Source organism: Pseudophryne corroboree, chromosome 6, assembly GCF_028390025.1.
Source record: "Pseudophryne corroboree isolate aPseCor3 chromosome 6, aPseCor3.hap2, whole genome shotgun sequence".
Taxonomy (NCBI): domain Eukaryota; kingdom Metazoa; phylum Chordata; class Amphibia; order Anura; family Myobatrachidae; genus Pseudophryne; species Pseudophryne corroboree.
This window is the reverse complement of record NC_086449.1, coordinates 363,129,130-363,146,611: the sequence shown is the minus strand read 5'-3', so window position 1 is coordinate 363,146,611 and position 17,482 is coordinate 363,129,130. Positions and strand designations below refer to the sequence as shown.

The window sequence follows — 17,482 nt, the reverse complement described above, 5'->3', positions numbered from 1 at the left end:
CAAGTCACTTGTAGCCGCAGGCACTACAATAGGCTGGTTCAGATGAAATGCTGACACCACCTTAGGGAGAAAATGCGGACGAGTCCGCAGTTCCGCCCTGTCCGAATGGAAAATCAGATATGGGCTTTTGTAAGATAAAGCTGCCAGTTCTGACACTCTCCTGGCCGAAGCCAGGGCTAGTAGCATGGTCACTTTCCATGTGAGATATTTCAAATCCACATTTTTTAGTGGTTCAAACCAATGAGATTTTAGAAAGTCCAAAACCACATTGAGATCCCACGGTGCCACTGGAGGCACCACAGGAGGCTGTATATGCAGCACTCCCTTAACAAAAGTCTGGACTTCAGGGACTGAAGCCAATTCTTTCTGGAAGAAAATCGACAGGGCCGAAATTTGAACCTTAATAGATCCCAATTTGAGACCCATAGACAATCCTGATTGCAGGAAATGTAGGAATCGACCCAGTTGAAATTCCTCCGTCGGAGCACTCCGATCCTCGCACCACGCAACATATTTTCGCCAAATGCGGTGATAATGTTGCACGGTTACTTCCTTCCTTGCTTTAATCAAAGTAGGAATGACTTCTTCCGGCATGCCTTTTTCCTTTAGGATCCGGCGTTCAACCGCCATGCCGTCAAACGCAGCCGCGGTAAGTCTTGAAACAGACAGGGACCCTGCTGAAGCAAGTCCCTCCTTAGAGGTAGAGGCCACGGATCTTCCGTGATCATCTCTTGAAGTTCCGGGTACCAAGTCCTTCTTGGCCAATCCGGAACCACTAGTATCGTTCTTACGCCTCTTTGCCGTATAATTCTCAATACTTTTGGTATGAGAGGCAGATTTTTTTGTTGAGGCGAGACGCCATCATGTCCACCATTGGTCTTTCCCAACGGGTTACCAGCATGTGGAAGACTTCTGGATGAAGTCCCCACTCTCCCGGGTGAAGGTCGTGTCTGCTGAGGAAGTCTGCTTCCCAGTTGTCCACTCCCGGGATGAACACTGCTGACAGTGCTATCACATGATTCTCTGCCCAGCGAAGAATCCTTGCAGCTTCTGCCATTGCACTCCTGCTTCTTGTGCCGCCCTGTCTGTTCACATGGGCGACTGCCGTGATGTTGTCCGACTGGATCAACACCGGTTTTCCCTGAAGCAGAGGTTCTGCCTGGCTTAGAGCATTGTAGATTGCTCTTAGTTCCAGAATGTTTATGTGAAGAGACGTTTCCAGGCTCGTCCACACTCCCTGGAAGTTTCTTCCTTGTGTGACTGCTCCCCAGCCTCTCAGGCTGGCGTCCGTGGTCACCAGGATCCAATCCTGTATGCCGAATCTGCGGCCCTCCAATAGATGAGCACTCTGCAACCACCACAGAAGAGATACCCTTGTCCTTGGAGACAGGGTTATCCGCTGGTGCATCTGAAGATGCGACCCTGACCATTTGTCCAACAGATCCCTCTGGAAAATTCTTGCGTGGAATCTGCCGAATGGAATTGCTTCGTAAGAAGCCACCATTTTTCCCAGGACTCTTGTGCATTGATGTACAGACACCTTTCCTGGTTTTAGGAGGTTCCTGACAAGCTCGGATAACTCCTTGGCTTTTTCCTCCGGGAGAAAAACCTTTTTCTGAACCGTGTCCAGAATCATCCCTAGGAACAGCAGACGAGTTGTTGGCATTAACTGGGATTTTGGAATATTCAGAATCCACCCGTGCTGTTTTAGCACTTCTTGAGACAGTGCTAATCCCATCTCTAGCTGTTCTCTGGACCTTGCCCTTATCAGGAGATCGTCCAAGTATGGGATAATTAATACGCCTTTTCTTCGAAGAAGAATCATCATCTCGGCCATTACCTTTGTAAAGACCCGAGGTGCCGTGGACAATCCGAACGGCAGCGTCTGAAACTGATAGTGACAGTTTTGTACGACGAACCTGAGGTACCCCTGGTGTGAGGGGTAAATTGGAACGTGGAGGTACGCATCCTTGATGTCCAAGGATACCATAAAGTCCCCTTCTTCCAGGTTCGCTATCACTGCTCTGAGTGACTCCATCTTGAACTTGAACTTCTTTATGTACAGGTTCAAGGACTTCAGATTTAGAATAGGTCTTACCGAGCCATCCGGCTTCGGTACCACAAATAGAGTGGAATAATACCCCTTTCCTTGTTGTAGAAGAGGTACCTTGACTATCACCTGCTGAGAGTACAGCTTGTGAATGGCTTCCAAGACCGTCTCCCTTTCGGAGGGGGACGTTGGTAAAGCAGACTTCAGGAAACGGCGAGGTGGATCTGTCTCTAGTTCCAACCTGTATCCCTGAGATATTATCTGCAGGATCCAGGGATCTACCTGCGAGTGAGCCCACTGCGCGCTGAAATTCTTGAGACGACCGCCCACCGCCCCCGAGTCCGCTTGAGAAGCCCCAGCGTCATGCTGAGGCTTTTGTAGAAGCGGGGGAGGGCTTCTGTTCCTGGGAAGGAGCTGCCTGTTGCTGTCTCTTCCCCCTTCCTCTGCCTCGTGGCAGATATGAATATCCCTTTGCTCTCTTGTTTTTAAAGGAACGAAAGGGCTGCGGTTGAAAAGTCGGTGTCTTTTTCTGTTGGGGAGTAACTTGAGGTAAAAAGGTGGATTTCCCGGCTGTAGCCGTGGCCACCAAATCTGATAGACCGACTCCAAATAACTCCTCCCCTTTATACGGCAAAACTTCCATATGCCGTTTTGAGTCCGCATCGCCTGACCACTGTCGCGTCCATAAACTTCTTCTGGCCGAAATGGACATAGCACTTACCCGTGATGCCAGTGTGCAGATATCCCTCTGTGCATCACGCATATAAAGAAATGCATCCTTTATTTGCTCTAAAGACAGTAAAACATTGTCCCTATCCAGGGTATCAATATTTTCAATCAGGGACTCTGACCAAGCTACTCCAGCACTGCACATCCAGGCTGTCGCTATAGCTGGTCGTAGTATAACACCTGTATGTGTGTATATACTTTTTTGGATATTTTCCATCCTCCTATCTGCTGGATCTTTAAGTGCGGCCGTCTCAGGAGAGGGTAACGCCACTTGTTTAGATAAGCGTGTGAGCGCCTTGTCCACCCTAGGAGGTGTTTCCCAGCCCGCCCTAACCTCTGGCGGGAAAGGGTATAAAGCCAATAACTTCTTTGAAATTAGCATCTTTTTATCGGGGGCAACCCACGCTTCATCACACACCTCATTTAGTTCTTCTGATTCAGGAAAAACTATAGGTAGTTTTTTCACACCCCACATAATACCCTGTTTAGTGGTACCTGTAGTATCAGCTAAATGTAACGCCTCCTTCATTGCCAAAATCATATAACGTGTGGCCCTACTGGAAAATACGGCTGATTCGTCACCGTCGCCACTGGAATCAGTGCCTGTGTCTGGGTCTGTGTCGACCGACTGAGGCAAAGGGCGTTTTACAGCCCCTGACGGTGTTTGAGGCGCCTGGACAGGCACTAATTGATTGTCCGGCCGTCTCATGTCGTCAAACGACTGCTTTAGCGTGTTGACACTATCCCGTAATTCCAAAAATAAAGGCATCCATTCTGGTGTCGACCCCCTAGGAGGTGACATCCCCATATTTGGCAATTGCTCCGCCTCCACACCAATATCGTCCTCATACATGTCGACACACACGTACCGACACACAGCAGACACACAGGGAATGCTCTTAACGAAGACAGGACCCCACTAGCCCTTTGGGGAGACAGAGGGAGAGTTTGCCAGCACACACCAAAGCGCTATATATGACAGGGATAGCCTTATAATAAGTGCTCCTTGTATAGCTGCTTTTATAATATAATTTTTGCCACTATTTTGCCCCCCCTCTCTTGTTTTACCCTGTTTCTGTAGTGCAGTGCAGGGGAGAGACCTGGGAGCCGTCCTGACCAGCGGAGCTGTGTAAGGAAAATGGCGCTGTGTGCTGAGGAGATAGGCCCCGCCCCTTTTTCGGCGGGCTCGTCTCCCGCTCTTTAGTGGATTCTGGCAGGGGTTAAATATCTCCATATAGCCCCCGGAGGCTATATGTGAGGTATTTTTTAGCCAAATAGGTTTTCATTTGCCTCCCAGGGCGCTCCCCTCCCAGCGCCCTGCACCCTCAGTGACTGCCGTGTGAAGTGTGCTGAGAGGAAAATGGCGCACAGCTGCAGTGCTGTGCGCTACCTTTAGAAGACTGAGGAGTCTTCTGCCGCCGATTCTGGACCTCTTCTTGTTTCAGCATCTGCAAGGGGGCCGGCGGCGAGGCTCCGGTGACCATCCAGGCTGTACCTGTGATCGTCCCTCTGGAGCTGATGTCCAGTAGCCAAGAAGCCAATCCATCCTGCACGCAGGTGAGTTCACTTCTTCTCCCCTAAGTCCCTCGTTGCAGTGATCCTGTTGCCAGCAGGACTCACTGTAAAATAAAAAACCTAAGCTAAACTTTTCTAAGCAGCTCTTTAGGAGAGCCACCTAGATTGCACCCTTCTCGGCCGGGCACAAAAATCTAACTGAGGCTTGGAGGAGGGTCATAGGGGGAGGAGCCAGTGCACACCACCTGATCGGAAAGCTTTACTTTTTGTGCCCTGTCTCCTGCGGAGCCGCTATTCCCCATGGTCCTTTCAGGAACCCCAGCATCCACTAGGACGATAGAGAAAAGGTGTTATAATTGCCAGAAGGAAGGTCATTATGCAAGAGATTGTAGATCAAGAAATAGACAAAGGTTATATAAACCCCCTAGACAAGAACGCGAGCAGAGTTATGACACACAAAATTGTAATCAGGAATCACCTAGGAAGAAGTTTGGGCCGCACCTGTAATATGCAATCAGGAAAGGTGATCATTAGGACTGATAGTAAACCTGAGGTTACAGTTAATGATATTGGGAGGTCAGTTCCTTGTAGACACAGGAACGGCCGGGTAAACGTTGTAATTTATTTGTAAATGTTTCTTTTTCCCCATCTCTGACGTTCATCGGCAGAACTCAAACATCACATAGCTACTTGGTCTTTGCAGAAGTCTACCTAATCCCAGTGTGACCTACCGACATCGGTGTGTCCTGGCCAGGCACAAAAGGGTGGAGTGTGGAAATACTGGTGGGGAGGGGACTGCGCAAAGATACCAATGGATGTGTTGGTGTGACAGCCTGATGGTGAACGGAAGATCTGACAATGTTTTTTTGTTTGTTGTTTAATGTAAAATGTGATGAATTGTTTTCTCTCTCGTTTGTTTTTTTTCCTCTCTTCTCTCTCATGTTCTCATGTTTTAAAGATGGTATGTCACACATCAGTTAGACAAATGGTAATGCAAGATTTTTGCTCCTTACAGAGAGATCGCTGATTTGGAAGGAATATTGTATCACCCGAGTGTTCGTTTGGAAGACTGAGGACAGCACCTTTGAGATGACAGCAGAGCAAGAAGAACAACAAGACTAGAGGACATAAGACATCGTAACATTTTTCTTTCCCCTCAAAGTATTTTTTGTACCCCCATTACAAATTTCTCTTTCTCCTCCTGTAAGATGGACTCGCCCCAAGAGACTGCAGTCCGTGTTTTCCTGTTGACCATGATGTTGACCAGAGCAGTCTGTTTCGGTGAGAGTACCAGTGAGGTCGAGAAAGGATCCGGAATGGGTTTCTGATGACTGAGACGGAGGCGTAAATTTCCAATAGCAACACAATCACCAAGCAAAGGCGAGTACCAGAAAACGATCTAGCAGCCATGTTATTTGTAGACATTGTGAAGGATTGTTAGCTAAAGAGAACTGCATCTGTAGGCATTGTGACAATATAGTTGAGGATGGGTGCATCAAGAAATGTCAGTCCAGTTTTAATATCCACATGGACCGGCATCCATTGAGTGACTATCACTCCTTAGTGGGTAAAGTGTTAAACCAGACAGACTGTTGGGTATGCTCTCAAGTACCTCAAGGTCATAGCAAATCAGGACTAGTACCATTCCCTTTAACTATAGGAGAGGTACATGAGCTAAGTGGTGGGAGGCCAGTGGACAAGAGGTTTAATATCTCTAGTCCTCCTAGTTTGAAGCTCCACCAATATCATGTGGATAGGTCCTTAGTATGCTTTAACATTTCCAATCCCCGAAAGCCGGGAAATTGGGAAGTGTCATGGAGGAGTAATCAAACCATGACATTTTCATATAGAGCCGATAGAATGCCCATAGACACAGAACTTATACGCCAGATAGCCGACCATGGAAAATATTTCCGGTATAGGTATACTCTAGGAAGTAGGACCATGCGAGTTGGAGAAGTATCACCAGGATACTGTGCACATATCGTACAACCTGATACGTGTACTAGACAGATGGGAGAGTTAGGGTTAGGAGAGTTCACATGGAAAGTTTGTAACATGGTTATGTCATACTCAGTCCCATATGTTCCCCCCGATGATGCATATTTCATATGCGGGAGGAAGGCGTATAGGTTCCTTGCCCCAAACTCAGAGGGATTGTGTTATGTTGGAAAAGTACTGCCTGAAGTAATGACTGTATCCCATAACAAAATGAAAGACATTCACCGCGGTGCCCAAGCTCCTTATACTCACACTCATTACGAGCACATCGTTAAAAGGCACCTGATAGAGAGGACAGAGCACTCGGCCTCTGATCTGATCCATGAATCCACCGGGATTCAATTCCTACTCGCGTTAGATATCACTCGTACCGCCAGAGGAGTGATAAATTATAAATATATATCTGCGCTAGCAAATTTATTAGACAATATCACCGAAATGTATGACGACACATTCAGGTATACAGGGAGAGAGTTACAAGCCTACAAAACAGAACTGGTTCAGCATAGGCCCAAAGTATTATTATGGATGTAGGGAAATTTCTTTTGTGTATTCTAGGAGTCGTCATATTGGTTGGCCTGATATTTAGATGCATCCAGGTTTTAGCGAAGTGTAAAAGTAATACCAGGGTGATGAGTTTAAGGAGCGAAGACACTGTAATAACAACAACTAATCTGATTTATGACCCAACGATAGAGACAATGTTGTGATGAAAATGTGATTCCACGGTCTGTTTCTTTCACCCGTTTCTCCTTTGTTTTCTTTCAAGGTACAAAGACATCCGCTTGGAAGAAGAATTTGACAACCTCTTTTATACAGATCATTGATGAACTATGCTACAAGCCTCCAATTTCCCTAGTGACTTTAACTTTTACGATAGCCCAATACTTTAGAGACTGTAACTTTATGGACAATGGAACAACTTTTGCTCGCTATTTATAGCAAAAGCACCGAGAGACATCAGACAACATGTACATCAAGACAAGACATCAGACAAGACCTCAATCGGCGACTGTTTATATAAACTCACATAGTTTACGACTGCATTTATAACGATTGTTTCTTATCCTCATCTCTACAACCTCCAGGTAATGACACACATAGTCGATAGGGAATATAGACACAGATATCAGCACTCACATACCCCCCCATTCATGTATCATCAACTAAATGTGCTCCCCCATTTGTTGCAACCAAAAGCCGAAAAGAGCTCGGTAGAGTTTGACAGCCCATCCACAGACCCTTGATACGGAATAAAAAGGATTCAAATGTATACTTCGCAATACCTCGAAGCTTGATTTAAAACACGTACGGCACGATGATACATGACCCCTCAAACATGGATTCATACACACACGCTTCTACTATCTCACTAGGTCATACCTTTCCCACCTTCTCCTCTCCTCCCTCTACCCAATCATAAAAAGGTATTCCATGATGACATATATTTTTCTGTTTGAATTGTTAAGTGGCAGTTATTGATGACTGCCAAAGGGTCGACTGTCAAAGTCGAAAAATATAGCGACCTATGATGTCTTGTACTAACCCCAATGCACGTGCCCGCTGCTCGTGCACCGACTCCCCCGTGCGTATGCATCCCCTCAGGTTGCGTAGGGGACGCTCTGACGTCGCCTGCGCATGGAGATGGGTATTTACGGCGGTGTTTGTGTGCGACTAGCGAGCGACTCGATCGCTACATATTTAACCAATATAATGCGTTTTATAGTTAATATCCCCCTTCATAATGTCAGCAAGTATGGTAAGTTTAAAACCTCTTAGAAAGAGAGATTCCTCTTTGCATGCTGGGAGGGCTCAGACAAAGGTTGGAGGGTAGTGTATGGTGTCCAGCTGTGGGGTATTGAAGAGGTGTTGTGTCTATGACAGTTGGGAGGGATTCGCATAGTTCCTGCTCATGGTTATGCACAGAAGTAGAACATAAGATTAATTGCATTCAGAATAAATTACACATAAATGCAGGGTGGGTGACTGGAATTCAGTCACCTCTTTCCCACAGACTGAAAACAAATAGCCTTATTTACACTAAGCTTTGAGATTCTATGAAGAGGGTTTACACCTTTGTTTATGAATAGGTCCAGGATTCTCTCCAGAATAATGAGTGCTGAGATGTCATTGTCTCAACTGAAAAAGGTGACCGTGGGGTAAACAAAGCCCAGAGACAGAGTTTGTTTGGAAGATCCAAACAATAGGTTTCCACAATACAACCAGAGAGGAATTTAGAATACTAAAAAGTCCTAGCCAGCGCCCACTTCTTGAACTAACCAATGATCCCAGGTGCAGTACATGTCCCACCCCCTAACCAATGGAAAGACGGCACAACAGTATCTATTGTAGTATGTCTTGAGCTAGTACATAAATATAGTTTGCAATAGGCTTGGGGACACAAGACTCTACTCTCCACAAGGTTTTCATCACTGATTAACTGAGGGCTGGATTTCCAGATTGCGCCTGCGATTCATTCCCATGTGTGTAAGTACTCTCTGTAACCAACTTATTCTCTGTATTTGCCATACTCTCTCTCTCTCTCTCTCTCTGTTATTGTTAAACTATTGTATATTGTATATGTGTAGTTATTATGTTTAGATATTGATGTTAGCCTGTAGTGTATGAACTGTTAACTGTTTTCCCTTTTTTACATAGCTAGATATTGTTAGTAAAGGTGTTGGAACCTTAGCAAGGTATTGTGTGTTTATTACATTACTGAGGGTATTCGGAGCGTCTCAATCGCTCAAACAGCTTTTGTATTAACAAGGTTAAGCAGCGTTATATCGCTACAGTATTTCAATACAAGGTTTACAGTATAAGCGTATCCTTTCTGTGTGTTGCATACAAGGTTTACTGAGTGTCATCCCGTGAGCGTCTGCGCCGCTCGTGTTCCCCTCGTGGTCACGAGCGTCCGCTACGCTGGTAGCGTAGCATTACGGTAGTCGGCCGCCTATAGCGTGCTCGACACCAAGCGTTAAGCTGTGAGCGAGCGTGCCACATGTGCGTCTCGACCACGGCTAAGCGTCTGCTACGCTAAGTGTGTACCCTTATGGTACCCCATACGCCAATTGCGTACTGAGTCTCTTACCCACACATAGTGAATGTTATAAGATAAATAATTAGCTTTATCAAGGATAAGTGGTTCCCAGATGAACTGATGTTCCTTACAGAGCAGAGTAGTAATACAGGACTGTATAGTGACCTACCTTCCAGGGAGTGATGGAACTATGATGTGGCATCAGGCTGCCCATGTAACGTTCCTAGAACATAAAGAGGTGTTTAGCATCATGGTGAACACTCAAGACAGGATAGCAAACCTGTACTTCTCACCAGGGGAAGGACGAAACTCTGTGTGAGCTCAAACAGGTGTTTCCGAAGCAATAAACTAAGTGTGGAAGAGGGGAGTTTCTTCTGAAGACCCTGTAGAAGAGTAGGTACATGCATCAGTACAAAGGTGTACATTTATACTTTATATATATATGTTTTAACAAAGTGATAGTACCCAAAACTGTGCACAATTACCTTTAACAACTGTTTAATCAGTGTCTTGTCTTTGTGGAGAAATGGCTTATAGGATGTGTACATTCCTAGAGTGAATGAAACCCCCCCACAAAATTATTGAGACGTAGAGACATTAATACTGTGGCTGTATCAAAACAATATTTTTTTTTATCCATAACCAAATCAATTAATGCGTTCAAAATGTCAGGGGCGGCACAACAATGTAGGTAGTAGTTTCCACTAGAGGGCAGAACAAAAGGTAAAAGTTCTGAGTTCTCTTCTTCAGATAGTAAGTTCTTCTCTCTCTCTCTATCTCACACACACACACACACACACACGGCGGGATGTAATAGTGTCCAAGTTTGCCGGAGGTGCGGGATGCTGAGAATATAATAGCGTCCGAGTCTGTCGAAGGTGCGGGATGCTGGCTGAACTCTGACCTTTTTTAAAAGAGGCAGTCACTTACAAGGCATGGTTTTGCCTTGTAAATGACTGCCACTTTAAAAAACGTCCGAGTGCAGCCGGTGTTCAACACCTCTGTCAAACTCAGACGCTATTACATCCCGCCTAGTATTTACACTTCCCTGAAATACTGTAATTACTATAAAGTCAAATACAATAGCACTAAACTGTAAATGTAAGAGATAAGTCCAATGTGCTCTGCCCCTTTGGAATAACTAAGATAGCCAGAAGGTGATCAGATCTTTAGCCAATGGTGAATTCGGGTAAGTATGTGTATTGATATGAGAGCCCAGGAGAAAGACTTTTTGGGTTCAAATATTCTTTAAATGTCTATTATTATTTCCTATCATCTACCAAGTGTTCTGTTTACAATTAGGCAGACACAGACTTTTTGGACAGAAAAGTAAAACTAATGTAAAACTACATATTTCCTTTTTCAGTTTTCTGCAAAAGTGTTCTATAACTTTAAATAAAATAATATTTGTATCTGTCCTTTATGGTATAGGCTACTATCCCTCCCAAAATGTTTATGTGTGTTTCTGTTAGGATGGGAGGGGCACTATTTTATATACAGTACATCTTTAGGCTGTATAATATATGAATACATACCTACAGTATCTCTCTCTCTCTCTCTCTCTCTCTCTCTATATATATATATATATATATAATAAGAATTTACTTACCGATAATTCTATTTCTCATAGTCCGTAGTGGATGCTGGGGACTCCGTAAGGACCATGGGGAATAGCGGCTCCGCAGGAGACTGGGCACATCTAAAGAAAGCTTTAGGACTATCTGGTGTGCACTGGCTCCTCCCCCTATGACCCTCCTCCAAGCCTCAGTTAGGATACTGTGCCCGGACGAGCGTACACAATAAGGAAGGATTTTGAATCCCGGGTAAGACTCATACCAGCCACACCAATCACACCGTATAACCTGTGATCTGAACCCAGTTAACAGCATGATAACAGAGGAGCCTCTGAAAGATGGCTCACAACAATAATAACCCGATTTTTGTAACAATAACTATGTACAAGTATTGCAGACAATCCGCACTTGGGATGGGCGCCCAGCATCCACTACGGACTATGAGAAATAGAATTATCGGTAAGTAAATTCTTATTTTCTCTAACGTCCTAAGTGGATGCTGGGGACTCCGTAAGGACCATGGGGATTATACCAAAGCTCCCAAACGGGCGGGAGAGTGCGGATGACTCTGCAGCACCAAATGAGAGAACTCCAGGTCCTCTTCAGCCAGGATATCAATTTTGTAGAATTTTACAAACGTATTTGCTCCTGACCAAGTAGCTGCTCGGCAAAGTTGTAAAGCCGAGACCCCTCGGGCAGCCGCCCAAGATGAGCCCACCTTCCTTGTGGAGTGGGCATTTACAGATTTTTGGCTGTGGCAGGCCTGCCACAGAATGTGCAAGCTGAATTGTACTACAAATCCAACGAGCAATAGTCTGCATAGAAGCAGGAGCACCCAGCTTGTTGGGTGCATACAGGATAAACAGCGAGTCAGATTTCCTGACTCCAGCCGTCCTGGAAACATATATTTTCAGGGCCCTGACAACGTCTAGCAACTTGGAGTCCTCCAAGTCCCTAGTAGCCGCAGGCACCACAAATAGGTTGGTTCAGGTGAAACGCTGAAACCACCTTAGGGAGAAACTGAGGACGAGTCCTCAATTCCGCCCTGTCCGAATGGAACATCAGATAAGGGCTTTTTCAGGATAAAGCCGCCAATTCTGACACGCGCCTGGCCCAGCCCAGGGCCAACAGCATGACCACTTTCCATGTGAGATATTTTAACTCCACAGATTTAAGTGGTTCAAACCAATGTGACTTTTGGAACCCAAAACTACATTGAGATCCCAAAGTGCCACTGGAGGCACAAAAGGAGGCTGTATATGCAGTACCCCTTTTACAAACGTCTGAACTTCAGGGACTGAAGCTAGTTCTTTTTGGAAGAAAATTGACAGGGCCGAAATTTGAACCTTAATGGACCCCAATTTCAGGCCCATAGACACTCCTGTTTGCAGGAAATGTAGGAATCGACCTAGTTGAATTTCCACCGTCGGGCCTTACTGGCCTCGCACCACGCAACATATTTTCGCCAATTGCGGTGATAATGTTTTTGCGGTAACATCCTTCCTGGCTTTGATCAGGATAGGGATGACTTCATCCGGAATGCCTTTTTTCCTTCAGGATCCGGCGTTCAACCGCCATGCCGTCAAACGTAGCCGCGGTAAGTCTTGGAACAGACAGGGTCCTTGCTGGAGCAGGTCCCTTCTTAGAGGTAGAGGCCACGGATCCTCCGTGAGCATCTCTTGAAGTTCCGGTTACCAAATCCTTCTTGGCCAATCCGGAGCCACGAATATAGTGCTTACTCCTCTCCATCTTATCAATCTCAGTACCTTGGGTATGAGAGGCAGAGGAGGGAACACATACCCTGACTGGTACACCCACGGTGTTACCAGAGCGTCTACAGCTATTGCCTGAGGGTCCCTGGACCTGGCGGAATACCTGTCGAGTTTTTCCCAACGGTTTATAATCATGTGGAAGACTTCTGGGTGAAGTCCCCACTCTCCCGGGTGGAGGTCGTGCTGAGGAAGTCTGCTTCCCAGTTGTCCACTCCCGGAATGAATACTGCTGACAGTGCTATCACATGATTTTCCGCCCAGCGAAGAATCCTTGCAGCTTCTGCCATTGCCCTCCTGCTTCTTGTGCCACCCTGTTTATGTGGGTGACTGCCGTGATGTTGTCCGACTGGATCAACACCGGCTGACCTTGAAGCAGAGGTCTTGCTAAGCTTAGAGCATTGTAAATGTCCCTTAGCTTCAGGATATTTATGAAGTGATGTCTCCAGGCTTGACCATAAGTCCTGGATATTCCTTCCCTGTGTGACTGCTCCCCAGCCTTGCAGGCTGGCATCCGTGGTTACCAGGACCCAGTCCTGGATGCCGAATCTGCGGCCCTCTAGAAGATGAGCACTCTGCAACCACCACAGGAGGGACACCCTTGTCCTTGGTGACAGGGTTATCCGCTGATGCATCTGAAGATGCGACCCGGACCATTTGTCCAGCAGGTCCCACTGGAAAGTTCTTGCGTGGAATCTGCCGAATGGGATTGCTTCGTAGGAAGCCACCATTTTACCCAGAACCCTTGTGCATTGATGCACTGAGACTTGGCTCGGTTTTAGGAGGTTCCTGACTAGCTCGGATAACTCCCTGGCTTTCTCCTCCGGGAGAAACACCTTTTTCTGGACTGTGTCCAGGATCATCCCTAGGAACAGAAGACAAGTCGTCGGAACCAGCTGCGATTTTGGAATATTGAGAATCCAACCGTGCTGCAGCAACACTACCTGAGATAGTGCTACACCGACCTCCAACTGTTCCCTGGATCTTACCCTTATCAGGGAATTGTCCAAGTAAGGGATAACTAAAATTCCCTTCCTTTGAAGGAATATCATCATTTCGGCCATTATCTTGGTAAAGACCCGGGGTGCCGTGGACCATCCATACGGCAGCGTCTGAACTGATAGTGACAGTTCTGTACCATAAACCTGAGGTACCCTTGGTGAGAAGGGTAAATTTTAACATGAAGGTAAGCATCCTTGATGTCCCGAGACATCATGTAGTCCCCTTCTTCCAGGTTCGCAATCACTGCTCTGAGTGACTCAATCTTGAATTTGAACCTCTGTATGTAAGTGTTCAAAGATTTTAGATTTAGAATCGGTCTCACCGAGCCGTCCGGCTTCGGTACCACAACAGTGTGGAATAATACCCCGTTCCCTGTTGCAGGAGGGGTATCTTGATTATCACCTGCTGGGAATACAGCTTGTGAATGGCTTCCAAAACTGTCTGCCTGTCAGAAGGAGACATCGGTAAAGCCGACTTTAGGAAACGGCGAGGGGGAGACGTCTCAAATTCTAATTTGTACCCCTGAGATATCACCTGAAGGATCCAGGGGTCTACTTGCGAGTGAGCCCACTGCGCGCTGAAATTCATTGAGACGGGCCCCCCACCGTGCCTGATTCTGCTTGTAAAGCCCCAGCGTATACTGAGGGCTTGGCAGAGGCGGGAGAGGGTTTCTGTTCCTGGGAACTGGCTGATTTCTGCAGCCTTTTTCCTCTCCCTCTGTCACGGGGCAGAAATGAGGAACCTTTTGGCCGCTTATCCACGAAAAGACTGCGCCTGATAATACGGCGTCTTCTCATGTTGAGAGGCGACCTGGGGTACAAATGTGGATTTCCCAGCTGTTGCCGTGGCCACCAGGTCTGAAAGACCGACCCCAAAAAACTCCTCCCCTTAATAAGGCAATACTTCCAAATGCCGTTTGGAATACGCATCACCTGACCACTGACGTGTCCATAACCCTCTACTGGTAGAAATGGACAACGCACTTAGACTTGATGCCAGTCGGCAAATATTCCGCTGTGCATCACGCATATATAGAAATGCATCTTTCAAATGCTCTATAGGCAAAAATATACTGTCCCTATCTAGGGTATCAATATTTTCAGTCAGGGAATCCGACCACGCCAACCCAGCACTGCACATCCAGGCTGAGGCGATTGCTGGTCGCAGTATAACACCAGTATGTGTGTAAATACATTTTAGGATACCCTCCTGCTTTCTATCAGCAGGATCCTTAAGGGCGGCCATCTCAGGAGAGGATAGAGCCCTTACAAGCGTGTGAGCGCTTTATCCACCCTAGGGGGTGTTTCCCAACGCACCCTAACCTCTGGCGGGAAAGGATATAATGCCAATAACATTTTAGAAATTATCAGTTGTTATCGGGGGAAACCCACGCATCATCACACACCTCATTTAATTTCTCAGATTCAGGAAAACTACAGGTAGTTTTTCCTCACCGAACATAATACCCCTTTTTGGTGGTACTCGTATTATCAGAAATGTGTAAAACATTTTTCATTGCCTCAATCATGTAACGTGTGGCCCTACTGGAAGTCACATTTGTCTCTTCACCGTCGACACTGGAGTCAGTATCCGTGTCGGCGTCTATGTCTGCCATCTGAGGTAACGGGCGCTTTATAGCCCCTGACGGCCTATGAGACGTCTGGACAGGCACAAGCTGAGTAGCCGGCTGTCTCATGTCAACCACTGTCTTTTATACAGAGCTGACACTGTCACGTAATTTCTTCCAACAGTTCATCCACTCAGGTGTCGACCCCCTAGGGGGTGACATCACTATTACAGGCAATCTGCTCCGTCTCCACATCATTTTTCTCCTCATACATGTCGACACAAAAGTACCGACATACAGCACACACACAGGGAATGCTCTGATAGAGGACAGGACCCCACTAGCCCTTTGGGGAGACAGAGGGAGAGTTTGCCAGCACACACCAGAGCGCTATATATATATACAGGGATAACCTTATATAAGTGTTTTTCCCCTTATAGCTGCTGTATAGTTAATACTGCGCCTAATTTGTGCCCCCCTCTCTTTTTTAACCCTTTCTGTAGTGTAGTGACTGCAGGGGAGAGCCAGGGAGCTTCCCTCCAACGGAGCTGTGAGGGAAAATGGCGCCAGTGTGCTGAGGAGATAGGCTCCGCCCCTTTATCGGCTGCCTTATCTCCCATTTTTTTATGTATTTTGGCAGGGGTTAAATGCATCCATATAGCCCAGGAGCTATATGTGATGCATTTTTTGCCATCCAAGGTGTTTATTATTGCGTCTCAGGGCGCCCCCCCCAGCGCCCTGCACCCTCAGTGACCGGAGTGTGAAGTGTGCTGAGAGCAATGGCGCACAGCTGCAGTGCTGTGCGCTACCTTGTTGAAGACAGGACGTCTTCTGCCGCCGATTTTCCGGACCTCTTCTGCCTTCTGGCTCTCGATGCAGTGAGCCTGTTGCCAGCAGGTCTCACTGAAAATAAAAAACTTAAACTAAAACTTTCACTAAGAAGCTCAGGAGAGCCCCTAGTGTGCACCCTTCTCGTTCGGGCACAGAGATCTAACTGAGGCTTGGAGGAGGGTCATAGGGGGAGGAGCCAGTGCACACCAGATAGTCCTAAAGCTTTCTTTAGATGTGCCCAGTCTCCTGCGGAGCCGCTATTCCCCATGGTCCTTACGGAGTCCCCAGCATCCACTTAGGACGTTAGAGAAATATATATATACAGTGCATCTGGAAAGTATTCACAGCGCTTCAATTTTTCCACATTTTGAGATATTACAGCCTTATTCCAAAATGGAATAAATTATTTTTTGTCATCAAATTTCTACACACAATACCCAATAATGACAACGTGAAAAAAGTTTTTGTAGATTTTTACAAATTTATTAAAAATAACAAACTAAGAAATCACATGTACATAAGTATTCACAGCCTTTGCCATGAAGCTCAAAATTGAGCTCAGGTGCACCCTGTTTCCACTGATTATCCTTGAGATGTTCCTACACCTTAATTGGGGTCCACCAGTGGTAAATGCAGTTGATTGGACATGATTTGGAAAGGCACACACCTGTCTATATAAGGTCCCACACTTGACAGTGCATGTCTGAGCACAAACCAAGCATGAAGTCAAGGAATTGTCTGTAGACCTCTGAGACAGGATTGTCTCGAGGTTCAAATCTGGGGAAGGGTTCAGAAAAATATCTGCTGCTTTGAAGGTCCCAATGAGCACAGTGGCCTCCATCATCAGTAAATGGAAGGAGTTCAGAACCACCAGGACTCTTCCTAGAGCTGGCCGGCCGTCTAAACTGATAGATCGGGGGAGAAGGGCCCTAGCCAGGGAGTTGACCAAGAACCCTATGGTCACTCTGTCAGAGCTACAGCATTCTTCTGTGGAGAGAGGAGGAGAACCTTCCAGAAGGACAACCATCTCTGCAGTAATGCACCAATCAGGCCTGTACGGTAGAGTGGCCAGGCAGAAGCCACTCCTTAGTAAAAAGCACATGGCAGCCCGCCTGGAGTTTGCCAAAATGCACCTGAAGGACTCTCAGATCATGAGAAACAAAATTATCTGGTCTGATGAGACAAGGATTGAACTCTTTGGCGTGAATGCCAGGCATCATGTTTGGAGGAAACCAGGCACCGTTCATCACTAGGCCAATACCATCCCTACAGTGAAGCATGGTGGCGGCAGCATCATGCTGTGGGGATGTTTTTCAGCTGCAGGAACTGGGAGACTAGTCAGGATAGAGGGAAAGATAAATGCAGCAATGTACAGAGACATCCTGGATGAAAACCTGCTCCAGA

The 17,482-nt window shown here is 46.5% G+C and overlaps 1 protein-coding gene across 3 annotated transcripts in view; it reads right to left on the bottom strand.

Moving 5' to 3' along the window:
• DENND6B (DENN domain containing 6B) overlaps positions 1-17,482 on the bottom strand; it is a 210,646-nt gene that overhangs the window by 68,359 nt on the left and 124,805 nt on the right. For all 3 annotated transcript variants that reach the window (XM_063926672.1, XM_063926673.1, XM_063926671.1), the window contains exons 14-16: positions 9,821-9,885; positions 9,629-9,718; positions 9,505-9,558 (exon numbers count right to left, since the gene is read on the bottom strand). In XM_063926672.1, the coding sequence (XP_063782742.1) occupies positions 9,505-9,558; positions 9,629-9,718; positions 9,821-9,885 (209 nt within the window). The remainder of the gene's footprint in view (positions 1-9,504; positions 9,559-9,628; positions 9,719-9,820; positions 9,886-17,482) is intronic.